The 16,390-nt window shown below is 54.8% G+C and overlaps 1 protein-coding gene across 1 annotated transcript in view; it reads left to right on the forward strand.

The window, feature by feature from the left end:
• TNXB (tenascin XB) overlaps positions 1-16,390 on the forward strand; it is a 56,200-nt gene that overhangs the window by 6,766 nt on the left and 33,044 nt on the right. The window contains 9 exon segments of the mRNA XM_011379907.2: positions 729-1,139; positions 1,486-3,231; positions 3,701-3,816; positions 8,283-8,439; positions 8,624-8,887; positions 11,552-11,920; positions 13,059-13,352; positions 15,110-15,400; positions 15,748-16,053. Of these exon segments, the coding sequence (XP_011378209.1) occupies positions 737-1,139; positions 1,486-3,231; positions 3,701-3,816; positions 8,283-8,439; positions 8,624-8,887; positions 11,552-11,920; positions 13,059-13,352; positions 15,110-15,400; positions 15,748-16,053 (3,946 nt within the window). The 5' untranslated portion in view covers positions 729-736.

The raw sequence follows: 16,390 nt of genomic DNA on the forward strand, positions 1-16,390 counted from the left end.
ACCTTAATGTTCCTGAAAAGATAGTAGGAGCTAGGATCCAGGTCCTTGTGGAAGGATTGGCCTTAGATACTCATCCACTAATCCATTCAACATAAATGTGTTGGATAGCTCCTGTGTGCCAGGCACAGACATACAATGTGTAGGATAGCTCCTGTGTGCCATGCCAGGACAGATGAGGTCCCTGTTCTCGTGAAATTCCCATTCTGGTAGTCGGAGAAAGATAACAAACAAGTGCCTGCACATACAGATGATTCAGGCAGCAGCGAATGCCATGAAGAACATAAGCAGGATATTGTGATAGAGTAGTCAAAGACTGCTCCGACTGGGCAGCAAGGAAGGCCTCTGTGTGTCGATGACATATGAATTAAGATCTGAATAAAACTGAGCTTATCTTTAAGAGCTGAGTGAAGAGCATCCCAGACAGAGGGAACATATAGTGCAAAGACCCTTAGGCTAAGGTACACTTGTAGTGTTGGTGGAACAAACAAAAGACTAAGTGGGTGAAACAGTAAAAAGGGATGAGCAAGGTTACCAAGTTACATCAGAAAGTGAGTTAGGGACCAATGTCTCCAAGAACAGTATCCTTTAGGGTTGGGCTGAATGTATATTTTTATGAACATGTGAACTGGGTAGATTAGTTGTGGGTGAATGTGTGTGTGTATGGGGCAGGGGGAGGGGCATCTTGTCTACTTTGTGAAACTTCTCTCACTTGCCCTCTCTCCCTGCAGCCTCCTGAATGATGCCAGCCCAATGTTTCCTGATCTCTAACCTGGCCCTCCTGGTGCTACTGGGCACAGTCAGAGGAGGCCCTTTCTCTTCACGCTCCAATATGACACTCCCAGCCCCACGGCCCCCTCCTCAGCCAGGGGGCCGCACAGCAGAGCCAAGAGGGGGGAACCCCTCTTCTCAGCTTTATGAGCACACTGTGGAAGGAGGGGAAAAGCAGGTGGTGTTCACCCACCGCATTAACCTGCCCCCTTCAGTTGGCTGTGGCTGTCCCCCAGGCACTGAGCCTCCAGTCCCTGCTTCAGAGGTGCAGGCCTTGAGGGTCCGGCTAGAGATCCTGGAGGAACTGGTGAAGGGGCTCAAGGAACAGTGCACTGGAGGATGTTGTCCTGCTGCTGCAGAGGCTGGCACAGGTGAGCAGGTGACCACAGGAAAGGGCACAGAAAAAGAGGCAGGTGGGGAAGTTGGGTGGGTATCCCTCGTCTATAAAGGCCCTGGGTATGAATTAGAAAAAGGCACCCCTTCCTCACCCTTGGGAGTAGTGAGTGCAGCCCAGGGCATGACTTAGATGTCAGCTTCCCCTCTCCCCCAGCAAATGCTTAAGGCTCTGAGAGACCACATATAGTGATAAGGAACAGCTGGAAGCTAAGATGGTCTTTTGAAATGAGGCTGGCCCTGCTGAAGGGGCCGACTCAGAGGAGCACTATAAGGGCTCAGCCTCTCTCCCAGAGAGACTGAGGCCCTCCTCTCGTTCTCTAGGCCAGACAGATGTACGTAGCCTCTGCAGTCTCCATGGCGTGTTTGACCTGAGCCGCTGCGCCTGCTCCTGCGAGCCAGGCTGGGGTGGGCCCACTTGCTCGGACTCCACAGACGCTGGGGTGCTTCCTTCCTACCCACCCTCAGCCTCTGAGACTTGCCCGGAGGACTGCAACGATCAGGGGCGCTGTGTCCGCGGTCGCTGCGTGTGCTTCCCCGGCTACACCGGCCCCAGCTGTGGCTGGCCCTCCTGCCCCGGGGATTGTCACGGCCGCGGGCGCTGCGTGCAGGGCGTGTGCGTGTGCCGGGCGGGCTTCTCCGGCAACGACTGCAGCCTGCGCTCCTGCCCTCGAGGCTGCAGCAAGAAGGGACGCTGTGAAAATGGACGCTGCGTTTGCAACCCCGGCTATACTGGTGAGGACTGTGGTGTGAGGAGCTGCCCCCGGGGGTGCAGCCAAAAGGGGCGCTGTGAGGACGGGCGCTGCGTCTGTGACCCGGGCTATGCTGGCGAAGACTGTGGCTCACGGAGTTGCCGGTGGGACTGTGGCGAGGGTGGGCGCTGCGTGGATGGCCACTGTGTTTGTTGGCCTGGGTACGCGGGCGAGGACTGCAGTACGCGGACGTGTCCGCGCGACTGCCAGGGCCGCGGGCGCTGTGAGGACGGCGAATGCATCTGCGACACGGGCTACAGCGGGGACGACTGCGGTGTGCGCAGCTGCCCCGGCGACTGCAACCAAAGGGGCCGCTGCGAGGACGGCAGCTGCGTGTGCTGGCCTGGGTACACGGGGCCTGACTGCAGTGCGCGCGCCTGCCCGCGCAACTGTCGCGGCCGCGGGCGATGCGAGAACGGCGTGTGCGTGTGCAACGAGGGCTACAGCGGCGAGGACTGTGGCGTGCGCAGCTGTCCTGAGGACTGTCGCGGCCGGGGCCGTTGCGAGAGTGGCCGCTGCGTGTGTTGGCCCGGGTACACAGGCCGGGACTGCGGTAAGCGTGCCTGCCCCGGCGACTGTCGCGGGCGCGGGCGCTGTGTGGACGGCCTCTGCGTGTGCAACCCGGGCTTCACGGGAGAGGACTGTGGAAGTCGTCGGTGCCCCGGAGACTGCCGCGGTCGCGGCCGCTGCGAGGATGGCGTGTGTGCCTGCGACTCGGGCTACGAGGGAGAGGACTGCAGTGCGCGCAGCTGCCCTGGAGGTTGCCGAGGCCGTGGCCAGTGCCTAGACGGGCGCTGCGTGTGCGATGACGGGTACTCCGGCGATGACTGCAGTGTGAGGCGGTGCCCGCACGACTGCAGCCAGCGCGGTGTATGTCAGGACGGTGTGTGCACCTGTTGGGAAGGCTACGCGGGAGAGGACTGTGGCCTCCGTACCTGCCCCTCCAACTGCCACCGGCGTGGCCGCTGTGAGGATGGGCGCTGTGTGTGTGACTCAGGCTACACTGGCCCCTCTTGCGCCACCCGTACCTGCCCTGCCGACTGCCGGGGCCGTGGGCGCTGTGTGCAGGGAGTATGTGTGTGCCATGCAGGCTACAGTGGCGAGGACTGTGGGCAGGAAGAGCCTCCCGCCAGCGCCTGCCCTGGGGGCTGCGGGCCCCGGGCACTGTGCCGCACAGGCCAGTGTGTATGCGTGGAGGGCTTCAGAGGCCCAGACTGCGCCATCCGGACTTGCCCAGGAGACTGCCAAGGCCGGGGAGAGTGTCGTGAGGGCAGCTGCGTCTGCCAAGACGGCTTTGCAGGGGAAGACTGCGGGGAAGGTGAGTGGCCTGCCTTCCCCAGTATGCTCCCTCGGGGACTGGGAATCTGAGCCAGTGGGAAGGCCAGAGCCTGAGGCCTGGGAACCCAGGGACCTGGAGAAACAGTGGAGAGAGGTCATATACAGGGAGAATGGGCAGTCAGAGGAGCTAGAGAGCCAGTATCTACCAGGAGCAGCAGAACCGTGGGGGCATGCCTGCAGGCAGGACCTGCTTTCAGATCTCTTATGAACACGCTGGGGGCCCCTTTGGTTGCTTTTAGGGAGATTCTGTGTTCTTGGAGCTAGGGGGAAGTTGAAGGAGATGCACCATCTGTTCAGATGTCTGCCAGCTTTGCCCCACCCCCAGAGAGGAGTTGGTACTGGAATGGTCTCTTAGGGTAGCCCTGAGTAGGGGGGCCTGTGATGGTAGGGGTAAGGGGTGGGGGCTGCCTTGGGCTAACCAGTTTCCCATATCCCATTCTCCTGGGCAGAGGTGCCAGCCATTGAGAGCATGAGGATGCACCTCCTGGAGGAGACGACGGTTCGGACAGAGTGGACCCGGGCTCCTGGCCCTGTGGATGCCTATGAAATTCAGTTCATCCCCACGGTGAGAGCCATGCTCCAGGAGGGGACTCAGTGGGCAGGACCAGGGGGACGGGGTGCTCACCTCATATAGGACATCCCCATAATCAGTGATTGAGTCCAGATGTCTGGGATCCTGAAACTGCTGTAAAGGCTTTCTCATCCTGCCCCACATGGGGTACAGAAGGCCTTTGCAGCATCTCCAGCAAGCATTGGCCTTCTGCCGCTGCCACACCTCTGATGAAAGTGAGCTCAGTACTTCCTCAGTCCGTTCAGTCCTTCGTTGGTCATCACTGTTAGTCAGTATTTTTGTTGGTGCTGAGTCCAAATCTGCCCCATTCTAATGTCCATCCAATGGCTCTAGCTGGGCCTTCATTAACAGATAGTTTTTTGTTTTGTTTTATTTTGTTTTGTTGTTTTGCTTGCCCCGCATCCTACACCATAGACTTTCAGGAATTTGGAGACATCAGCCATCATGTCACCCTTCATTCTCACAGGCAAAACCCACTTGTTCCTTTACCTCTTTGACCTGGGGCTTTGTTCTTGAATTCTTCACCTCTAGAGTTCTCTCTTCTAGTGCCTCCTACTTTTTGAATGTGTCCCCAAAACGTGTGCAGAGAAGAGCCTAGTCATTTACCTGGCTAACTGGAGACACGGGCACTTTTCTTAGAATTGACATGTATTAACTTGTGGTCACACAAACTGTCAGATGTTTTGGTCATTTTTTTATGATTTTTTATTATAAAAGTCATATAGGTTTAGTGTAGAAACTTTAGAAAATGTAGATAAATAAGAAAAAAGGAAAGAAGGAAAGAAGTAAGGAAAAAGACAGCATTCAACTATATATACCTTTTTTAGTCTAAATGTAAGGCTTTGCAGTTAGCCCTGTTCAATGTTATCTTTTTTGGTTTGGGCCAAGCTGTCTAGGCTGTTGCAATAATTTTGATTCTGTGAAGTGGTTCTCCTGCCTCCATGTCAGTGCATTGCAAAGCATTTTTCTCTGTATCCTGCCAACTCTCTCTTAAAATATTTGTGGGGGCACCCTAAGGACAAAGCCTTATGGCTTCTCATTAGAGACTTCCCTTTGGCAGATTGGGCTTTTATGATGTGTTTGGTATCCTAGCTTCAGATCATCTGACATTTCTACTGTCCAACTCATATATTTTACTGCATTATCCCACAAAACGCCATGGTAGGTAGGCCATGTCACCCTCATCTCTGCCCAGCCAGGACTCTGGAAAAATAAATAACTCCCAGGGCATAAACCCTAGGAAGGCTCTAGGACAGAAGGGGCAGCTCAAAGGTGCTGACTGTCATCCCTTCTCCAAGTGGCCTGGTTATTCTAAGTCTTCTTATACCCCCAAAACCAGACTTCTGCCATGATCTGTCTCTCCTCACTCCCTGATAGAAGCAGAGGCAGAAATCTCTACTTTGCTGTACAACCAAGATAGCCTGGATTTGGATGTTTTTCTTCTGTTAAAAATTTTTTGTTTGTTTTTATAAAAATAATTTAATCACAAGACAAGCATTTGGCAACTAGAAAAAAATAATTCTTGACTGCTTCACACTAAAACAAACACTGTTAACATTTTAAAGTGTTTCTCCCACTCTCTGTGTATTTATTTACATAGTTCTAATCTTGAGAGGGTGGGACTTTTAAAAGGAACTTTCCAAAGAAAGTTCAGGGAAAGTGGAATTAAAATAAACACTTGAGATGGAAGGAGCTTGCAGGGCAGCACTATCTCCTGCTCTTAGTAAATATGAACCCACCCTTGGGTGTTCTCAAGAGGTGCAACTTCCCAACTGAAGCTCTAGCTTCCTCACATGAGGCTTGGTGGTATCAAGCTGGCCTGTACCCAGCTTGGCTATGCTGTCAGCTCATCTGCTCTGTTCTAGGTACGGGCCTCTGTTACATTCTGATTTCTCTCTGGGCCCAGGTATGAGAAACGCTCCTGTGAAATTGGTCCCCAGACAACTCTCTTGGTCTCCACATCAGCCTGTGCTACTGGCCCTCAGACTATGCTTTCTACACCTTCTGTGGCTCGCCCCTGGAATTGTGCCTCATGCTTTGGCCAGGACTCTCGGTCCACTTCTATTGGCATGGAATATATTCAGTAGCTGGCTGTCTTCTAGCCACTGCCATCTTCCTAGAAGCCTGTCTCTACCTTATCTGGAAATGCTTTTCTCTCAAAGCCTGGCCAAGGGACACTCCTAGTTTTGGAATGTTTTCCAGAACATTGGAGAGGAACAATTCTTCTCCCTGAGTATATGGCATTTTACTCTGACTCATTGGTTCTCAAAATGTGTTCCCTGGATCTGCAGCATTAGCATCACCTGGGAGCTTGTTTGACATGCAAATTGTGGACTCTGTCCACAGATCTATTGAATCAGAAGCTCTGGGGGTGGAACCCAGCAACAAGCCCTTCAGGTGATTTTGATGCACCCCAAGCCTGAGGACTACTAACTTAAGAATGTTGCTATTTTGCAAAATGCTGGCTCCTCTATGAATGTGAGAGAAAGCATAGGGAATGAGCCTCTGAACAGAAAGAGGTTCAGGTATTCGTTGTCTGGGTGTATTCTGCAGCCTAGAAACCAGGGCTATGCCAAGTTTTCATTGGGACACGAGATCTTGCAGACTCAGAAAACTATGTGTTTGGGTCTAGTCTGAAAAGGGAGATGAGGGTGAGGCGAGCTCCAGGGACCAGCCCAAGTAGAGTCCCCCACCTGGGAACACAAGGGTTAGAAATTCACCAAGGACAATCAATGAAGCAGCCAAGCTTTCATCAAGGGGCAGAGCCAGCTGCCAGTATTTGGCTAGAGAGCCTGCCTCAGGCCAGCCACATGGTGGGACTTTCAGGGGACTATTCCCAAATGGACCTCAGGAGAGACTAGGAGGTATCTAAAATGTTCATGTAGGTGGTCTGAAAGGAGACGGAGACCTTGGGATGGGCTTGTCTCGCTGATAGGACCAGACTTCACAGCATCACAAACATCATCAGGGAGCACCCAAAGGGTGTGTGTGCGCGCGCTGTGTGTCTATGTGTGTGCGTGGTGGTGGTGGTGGTGGTGGTGGTGGTGGGTTGGGGAGATAGAGGTGACAGAGAACGTAAGTAGTGGGAAGGATGAGGACAAACAAGGCCTCCTAGGCTGGATACCTAGGGCAGAAAGAGAAGGGCAGGGATCCTGTGTGCCCAAAATACTTTTCAGCCAAGAAAACTGACAAAGCTTTATTCGTCCTCAACCCAGAAATCTCTTTGTGGCTTCTCATCTGGTTTTGTACTTTGATATTTACTATGATGATTTTCCCACCAATTCTCTTGGTTTAGGAGAGTGCCTTTTGAAATTTCCAGTTCTACGTGATTGAATGGAGATGTCCCCATCATGGCCAACACAGCTAAGCAGAATTGAGAGTTCTTATTAGCTATCCTAGCTGGACATCCCAGTGAAGTGCAGGGCTGTTGGACTGCTCAAGATGTCCAGTTCTTCCTGTTCCCCCAGCAGCTGGCACTCCAGGAGACCCTGCCTGGACCAGGGGCTGCCAGATTTCCTGTGAGGTCACCATAAATAATCATAATACCTTTATACTTGGAGGAGGGTTGTTTTCTCAGTCATATACTACACATAGAGATTTAGGTAGAGATCTAATAAAACTTAGGACATGGACATACATTTAGCTACTAGAGCATGAGTTACTTGAGGACGGGGACCATATCTTTTATTTTTGTGTCTCCAATGCCCAGCATGATGCCAGGTATGAAACTGGGAAACAAATTTGTGGAACTCTGAGCAGATTAACCTTGTTTTTGAGGGGCCTACAACCCTGCTGAGGAAACAAGAAAAATGCCTGAAGGAAAATATCATGTTATGGCTCACACCCAGGTTACAAAGCCAGGGGCAGGTGTCTGTTGGGAGGCTCAGGCTAGTGCAGATGCTTCAAGGAGGAAGTGAGACTTGAAGAGACATCCCTGATCTACTTCATCCGTTCTGACAAGAGTGAGCTTAAGAGAAGCCTTGTCCTACCCAGGGAGTCAGGGTTGCCCAGGGAAAGCCACGAGGAAAGTCCTGGTATATGTCAGGTGGTAGAATTCTGGCAAACAGCTGATGAACAAGCTAAACGGTAGTGCCCATGAGGGAGAACTCTGAGGTCGCACTGCCCAGATTTAAATCCCTGCCACATTTTTTGGTGTTGGTGACCTTGGGCAAGGTACTTAATCCTTTTGTACCTAAGTTTCCTCATCTATCCAGTGGGAATATGATCTACCCAATAAAGTTTGAGGATTGAGTTCATATACGTAAATTGCCTTAAACAGTAACTGGCATTGAGTAAGTGTTCCAGTCATGTTTACTATCACCACCCATGTTCCCCAGCTGTACAGGGCCAAGTTCTACACAGTCCCACTACTTGGACTTGGAGAAGGGAGATATAAGGGGGATTGAGCAGCTGGGGCAGGAGTGCCAGCCCTGATCCACCTGGCGCTCTCTCTCTTGCAGACAGAGGGGGAGAACACCCCATTCACAGCGCGGGTGCCCAGCTCTGCCTCAGCCTATGACCAGAGAGGACTGGCCCCTGGTCAGGAGTACCAGGTCACTGTCCGTGCCCTTCGAGGGACTACCTGGGGCCCTCCTGCCTCCAAGACCATCACCACCAGTGAGAACTGAGGCTGTGGGGTGGAGTCTTGGGTGGAGATCCGGATTTGAGTGGGGCAGCGAGGAATCTGTCCTCTAGGAGGGTAGAGTCGGGGGGGACTACGTGGGGAAAAGTACTTAGAAGGAAAGCTGGTGACTAAAGAGCCAGACTCCCACCTGATCCCTCTTCTCTCTAACCTGGCTAGTGATCGATGGCCCCCAGGACCTCCGAGTGGTTGCGGTGACTCCAACCACACTGGAGCTCAGCTGGTTGCGCCCCCAGGCCGAGGTGGACCGATTTGTGGTGTCCTATGTCAGCGCTGGCAATCAGAGGGTGCGGCTGGAAGTACCCGCTGAGGCAGATGGGACGCTGCTGACTGACCTGATGCCAGGCGTGGAATATGTGGTGACTGTTACCGCGGAGCAGGGCCGGGCAGTAAGCTACCCAGCTTCCGTCAGGGCCAACACAGGTATGGCTGGCCAAGGGTTAGGGAAGGGCCTGGTTTCTGAGTGTAGGAGCCCCTTCCTCAGGAGCACATGCAGGGCTTATAGGCTCTTCCGAATGCACTTGGCAGGATATGTGGAAGTCTCAAAGCACCTGCTGGGGCCTTGTTCTGTATTAAGAGTACCAAGGAGACAGCGCCCTCAGGCATTTGGTGTCCTATAGTAAGGCTGCAGCTGGAATATGGGAGGAGCTGCTCATGGAGAAAACAGTGAATAGGAGATGCTGTCTGACCTACCTAAGTGGGAAACAGAACTTGTGTTCACCCTGGTCAGATCCTGTAGGGACTGGAATTAGGCAGATCAGAGACCAGCACTCCTGTTGCCTTTAGGATAGGGTTTGGGGAGTAATTTTCCACTAACCTCAATGTTTCTTAACAGATGCCTGGATCTTTCTTTTTTTTTCATGTGACAGACGCCCACCTCACTGTAGCTCACATCCTATCCTCCCACTTCCCCTTCTCTCCTTCAGACACAGGGCTCCACCTGCTGGCTTCTCTCTTCTTTCTAGGGTACCAACACTGGCAGGCTTGGAGGGCCAGGGTTGAGGGGCTCCTGGGACACTGACTCCTTTCTCTCAATTCTCTTTCCAGGTGGGGCTGGGGCACAGGGACGAGGCCTCTGGCTCCGGTGGGAGGGATGGAGGAAGGGACTGCCGTGAGAGGAGTGCAGAGATGAAGGACGGGCTGCCCCTGACCTGCTCTCCCCCTTCCCCTTTTTTGCCCCTGGCAGCACCAGGCCACTACAGTTACCCGGAGGTGCGCCCCCCGGCCACGCCCCCCAGGCCCCGTCCCCGGCCAGCCCCTGCCCCGCGGCCCCCGCGCCCCCCTCGGCCGACTCGGACCTCTCGGCCCGCAGAGGAGGGGCAGGAGGAGTCTCGGCCAGGGCCTAGCCTGCCCCAGCCCCCTCGGCGGCCGTGGGGCAACCTGACTGCTGAGCTGGGCCGCTTCCGCGGCACCGTGCAGGACCTGGAGCGCCACCTGCGGGCTCATGGCTACCCACTGCGGGCCAACCAGACCTACACGTCGGTGGCGCGCCACATCCACGAATACTTGCAGCGGCGTCTGGCGGCCGCCGCCCCCGCCGGCTCTCCTGCACCCACGCCCCGTCGCCCCCACCCCACCGCCAGCCCCGACTCGGGCACCTGGAAGCGGGACTCCAACCAGGGCATCTACAGCCTCTCACCCGAAGGCGTCGACGGGGTGGCTGCGCCTCGCCACCCAAAGCCCGAGGTGCTGGGCAGTTCTGCCGATGGCGCACTACTCGTGTCCCTCGATGGGCTCCGCGGCCACTTCGAGCGCGTGGTGCTGCGCTGGCAACCCCAGCCGCCAGCAGAGGGCCCCCGCGGGGAGCTGACTGTGCCGGGCACCGCACGCACCGTCAGCCTACCCGACCTCAGGCCCGGCACCACCTACCACGTGGAGGTCCATGGGGTGCGGGCAGGGCAGACCTCCAAGTCCTACGCCTTCATCACCACCACAGGTAGTGTGGGCTGGGGCGCAGAACCACCCATCCCCTGCCCAGGTTCACCTGCCACTGAAGTCTGCATCCCTCAGTTCTTCCCGCTGCTCACTGCTAAGACTGTTACCCCCACCACCCGCTCCTGCTTTCAAGCCCAGTATACTCCATTTAGGCTCCAAGGTCCCCACAGAAAAGCACACACTCCTGTATCCTGAGAACCACCTTGACTCCCAGGGTCTTGGCAGATACCCAAGGCCAAGGAGACCTGGTCTTGGGGTTCCTGGTTTTCATTCGAGTTCCCAAGGCACTTCTGCCAGGATTGTTGTTCTAGGCAACAGAAGGGGCATTTAGTGACTGTAGACTCACTCGAGCAGTTTGGGTGGGGTAGGGCAGGAGTGACACCAGAGGTTCCCTGTTCTGACTCATTGTGGTGAGGGTGCCTGAAGACTGTGGTCAGTGGTTACTGGTTTCCATAATTTGACCTTGACCTCAAAGGGATACATCGGAACTGCTTGGGGGTGGTCTTGAAGCTATAAGGCAGCATGTGTATGTGAGAGAGGAAACTACTGCTTCTTGAGCTGCCTTTCCAGATCTCTTGGCTCACTTCATGCTGGTCTCTCCCACAGGAATGATTTCCGTGCTCAGGGAAGGGGTGTTCCGTGGCTGTCATGGGAAGGGTTGTGGACCTCTTCTTCCCCCATAGGGCCCAGATGCCACCTGAGCTGAACGTCCTCCCTTTCCCTCTCCTTTCACTACCCATCTTCCTTTTGTATTCTCCTTCCCTAACACCACCTTCTCCTTTCTTCTAGGCTTCTCACTGCAGCACTAATGGAAGCCACAACCACCACCCACTGGGGAGGGGGGATATATGTGGGGAGGGACATAGACGTCTGTGGGGCCAGAAGTCGTAGTTGTCTTGTCGGGGGAGGGATGTCAGGCTTTATTTCTTTCATTTATTGACTGCAGGCCTGTCTATTCACGTGTCGTGGACAGGGGTGTTTGGAGGACCAGGCAGACCTTTGGGAGGATGAGGTGGCCCCAGGGATGGACCTAAGAGCAGAAAAGGAAGGGTATCTTGGCTCTTAGAGGCTAGAGGGCAGAACTTGGGGGCTGGGGTTCCTTTCTGGCTCTCATACTCTACTCTTCTGTTTTTCTCTCCCTGCCCTTCCCAGGGTCCTCCCCCTTGGGCCTCTTGGAGGCCACTGATGAGCCTCCTCCCTCAGGCCCTTCAACGACTCAAGGGGCTCAGGCCCCCGGCCTGCAGCAGCGCCCCCAGGAGCTGGGAGAGTTGAGGGTGCTGGGCAGAGACAAGACAGGGCGCCTCCACGTGGCTTGGATGGCCCAACCTGACACATTTGCCCACTTCCAACTGCGCCTACGGGTGCCCGATGGGCCAGGGGTACATGAAGAACTACTGCCAGGAAATGTCCGCCAGGCTCTGGTGCCCTCACCCCCTCCTGGAACCCCCTATGAGCTGTCACTTCGAGGAGTGCCCCCTGAGGGCGAGCCCTCTGCCCCTCTCATCTACCAAGGCATTATGGGTACATTCTGGGTTCTGCTCAGACCAGTTTCCTGAGGTTGGGGGAGGGGCTGGGCCTTCAGAACTTGAGAGGTGGGAATGGGGCTAGTGTTTGGGTCAAAGTGGTGGGAGAAAACGAGAGAAAAGGAGTTGAGGGTTCAGAAGCAAGAGGTATGGAGGGATTCTGAGAACAATGATAGGATAGTTTGGGGAGGGGAGTACTCCAGGAAAAGAAGATGAGAGGAGGAAAGTCAGGTCGTGGGGCAGGAATTCAAGAAGAGAAGCTGTAGGCCCTTGGCTCTACCCATAGATTTCTTTGCTCTGTGTCCTACCTGGACATCCTGGTCACTCCTTTGCCTCACCCCACCCCATAGACCTCTCAAGGTGGGTATGGGAAGGCCTCTGGTCCTGAGGATACTGACCCTCAACCCTCTTCCCTTCTTCACAACCCCCATCCCCTCAAGCTTGGGTGGTGGCACTGCCCCCTACCCGGAAAGTCTGGCCTGCCATGGACAGTGCCCTGTGGTCTCATCAGCCAGTTTCTGGTGGGGGCAGAGGTTCCTTGGGGGTAGGGAGCACCACAGCCATCAGGACTTTAGAGATGGGTGAGGTCTACAAAACTAGCAAAGGACAGGGTTTAGGGTGCCCGGCTCTCACATTGCCTCCTGGTCCCTCTTTATGGGACCAGGGTAGCTGATTCTCCCTGCAACTCCAGGTCAAGCTCACCACTGAGACAGAGGGCAACAAGGGAGAGAGAAGGTGGACTGAGGAGTCTTCAGACTGCTCTACGGCAACAGTGGGGAGTTTTGAAACTCTCAAGAAGAACCATGGGGAACCTGAAACTTCCTATAAACCTTGGTGTGGAGAGAGACTGGGAACTTTGTGAGGGGTGGGGAAGCTGTCACAAGGGAAGAGTGAAAGTTCTCACTCCAGAACAGATGCTAAGAGGGAAAATGTCCCTTTCCCAGGAAGACTGGTCACAAAGGGCTGAAGGGTGGGGAAATAGAGTCTTCGAGAAAGGGATTGAGCTGTCCAGGCTGGAGTGAGCCAGTGGGTAGAAGGGAGGGAAGGAGACAAGGACAAGGCAATGGTTGAGTCTTCCTGCTTTGCTTTTGCCCTTGCCCACCCCCTCACCACCCTCCTCCCTCCCCCAACTCCAGACAGGGATTTGGAAAAGCCTGGAAAGCCCTTGGCACCACCACGCCTGGGTGAGCTGACAGTGACAAATGTGACCTCCAACTCCCTGCTCCTGCACTGGACGGTCCCTGAAGGCGAGTTTGACTCCTTCATGATCCAGTACAAGGACAGGAATGGGCCTCAGATGGTGCCTGTGGAGGGTCCCCAACGCTCTGCCCTCATCACCAACCTGGATATGGGCCGCAAGTACAAATTTGTCCTGTATGGGCTTGTGGGCAAGAAGAGGCATGGTCCCCTGGTGACTGAAGCCAAGATCCGTAAGTGAGAGCAATCATGCACACCCCTGCCCCTACCTTCTGCATGGTCCTCAAGGGGGTCTTCCCAGTGCTTTGAGAACCTGCTTTGGGAACTTCAGGAAAGCTTCCAGGAGGTAGGGGTGCCTGAGATGAATCCTGAAGAGAAGATAGTGTTGGGTCAGGCAGAGAGGTTGGGAGGGCTGCAGACAGAAGGAGCTGTGGTGAGAACAAGGCAGGAGTGAGCGTGGCCTTGTAGGAAAATTAATGTGTGTTTCCTCCGACTGGACAGCTGGCTACCTGGGGGGCTGAGGGTACTGATCTTATATGTCTGACAGGAGCTCGGGCCTCATTTGGGGGCCCTGGGAGGCCACTGAAGGGTTTTAAGGAGAGACATGATTCGATATTTATCTTATAAGTAACACTGAGGCTGCTGCAAAAAGTAGCTGCTGGAGTGAGTTAAGAGCCAGCAAGAAATGATAGTGGCTGGGTTGGGAGGGTGGCAGTGAGGCTGGATATGGGAGGTGAAGGAGAGCAAGGGTGCCCAGGTACCTCCACATTTCTGGATCAGCCAGTCCTGTTCCCAGAGGCAAGGAAAAGCAGAGATGAGGAACAACGCAGCAGAACACTTGGATAAACATCTTTAATGGAACACGTTTGTCAAATGTGTTCCAGATGTTTTAGGTGTATCATCACACCTAATCCTTACAACAGCTTTGGGAGGCATGGCCATGCTATAGATGTGGAGAATCGAGGCACAGAGAGGAAGAGGTCACTCAAGCAGAAAGTGATGGGCCACGGGATGATACTGCTGCCCTCATGGGTGTGAGGAGCAGAGGGGAGGCCTGAAGAAGGGGTGTGGGTGTCATCGGTGCCAATGGACAGGAGCCAGGGTGAACATGTGAGAAGAGACAGGGCTACTGGATCCCTGGGGATAGTCAACACTCAAGAGTATGAGCAGAGGAAGAGGAGCCAGCCGGGTAGGCTGGGGGTGACTTGTGAAGAGGGTCTAAGCCTCACAGAGTGGTTCCTGGACCCCAGAATGAAAGGCTTGGTCAGACATGTTAGATTATGTAGGAGTGATTCAGGACTACAGAGTGTCCACAGGACTTAGCTATGGTGAGCTCACCATTGACCCTGGTGAGAGCCGCCATGGAGGGTGGAACTGGGTTGGGAGGATAATGGACATGAGGACATGGCTACAACCAATGTAGACATCTCTTTCTGGAATCTGGGCTGGGAATAGAGCTCAAAGAGAGAGGGCGGAGGTAGAGGGAGATACAGCCCAATGAGGGAGCTTGTGTCATTACCGATGGCTAGTGGCACAGGTTGGGTGAGGAGGTGGGCCCCAGGGTACAGGTGTGGGAAACTCTCCCACATTAATTCATTCCAAGCATCGTGCCCTCTTCTCTTGGAGGCGAAACCAGCTAGTAGTTAGGCCTGGAAGCAGTGGAGGTTGTCCTGATCCCTGGACGTGGAGATGTGGAAAGGGCTGGCTGGGCTCTCTTCTCTCTGAAGCCCCTCCCTAGACTGAGTCAGGGCCACACTAGTTTATACACTATAAGAAGGCACCCCTCCTCCAGGTGGGCGTAGCTTGTCACTAGGGCATACAGCTTGGCAAGCAGAGTGCCAGCTGGTTATAGTCCCTCAGTGCTCCCTTAGCCATGTATCTTTGTGCAGTGAACAACCTGCACAACCTCACACAGCATCCCTACGTGGGAGATGGATGTGCCTTCTCCTTTGACCTGTGTCCCTCCCTTCTCTCTACTCCTTCTTCCTAGTACCTCAGAGTGATCCCAGCCCGGCAACTACACCCCGCCTGGGAATGCTGTGGGTAACAGATCCCAGCCCAGACTCACTGCTCCTCTCCTGGACTGTCCCCGAGGGCCATTTCGACTCCTTCATGGTCCAATACAGGGACAGGGATGGACGGCCCCAGGTGGTACCTGTGGAAGGGCCTGAGCGCTCACTCATTGTGTCCCCACTGGACCCTGACCACAAGTACAGATTTACTCTGTTTGGGATTGCCAATAAGAAGCGGCATGGCCCCCTCATGGCTGATGGCACCACTGGTGAGTGGCAGCCAACTAAGCCCCATGTGACCCCTCCCAACCTTCCATGTACTTGCCCTCAACCAGGAACCAGCTGGGCCTCCCAGTGAGATGGCTGACTCCAAATCCTGGCCCTGCTCCCAGGCTGAAGGGCAGCCAGCCTCCCCTGCACTGCTGGGCCCCATTCATCCCATTCAGCTGCTCCCCAAGGCCCAGAAGGCGTGTCATGCCCTGGCAGTGCCAGACTTCCCAGGAGTTCAGCACTCACACTAATTGAATATGACTCTCCAAGTGTGACAGCCAGTCCAAACCCCAAGCCCCAATCCCAGGCTGCCAGTTCAACACTGGCTAGATCCTCTTATTTACAGCCCCAAAGAAGAAAGAGGAGACCCACCACCCAGAGCCCCCCGAGCAGCCGCTGCTGGGGGAACTGACAGTGACTGATGTGACCCCAGACTCCCTACACCTGTCCTGGACAGTGGCCCAGGGCAACTTCGACTCCTTCATGGTCCAGTACAAGGATGCACAGGGGCAGCCCCAGGCAGTGCCCGTCTCTGGGGACAAGAATGAGGTCACCGTTCGCAGCCTGGAATCTGACCGGAAGTATAAAATGAACCTTTACGGCCTCCATGGCAGGCAGCGTGTGGGGCCTGTGTCTGTGGTGGCCACCACAGGTGAGTCAGGGCCTCATGGGCCTCCCTCCCCTGCCAGCCCCCAGCCCTCTGGACAGGACCTGGACTCCTACGCACCTCCCTCCACCTTGTTGTTCTCAGTTCCAGTTCTACCAAGGCCCCTTTTCTTGCCCACATCCCAGGACTTCTCACCCAGCCACCAGCCCCTACCCTAACCTCTTTCATGGCCCTGCTTCTTCTCCATCTCCAGAACAGGCCCCATTTCCCCCATTCTGAGGACCTGGAATTATCCCTCCACCTCACTGAGCTTCCCGCAGATGTCCTCAGCCACTATATTCTTTCCTCATGGTTTTTGCTGGGATTCTTCCCCTACCATGAC

Source organism: Pteropus vampyrus, unplaced genomic scaffold (assembly GCF_000151845.1).
Source record: "Pteropus vampyrus isolate Shadow unplaced genomic scaffold, Pvam_2.0 Scaffold378, whole genome shotgun sequence".
In the NCBI taxonomy this organism is placed as follows: Eukaryota; Metazoa; Chordata; class Mammalia; order Chiroptera; family Pteropodidae; genus Pteropus; species Pteropus vampyrus.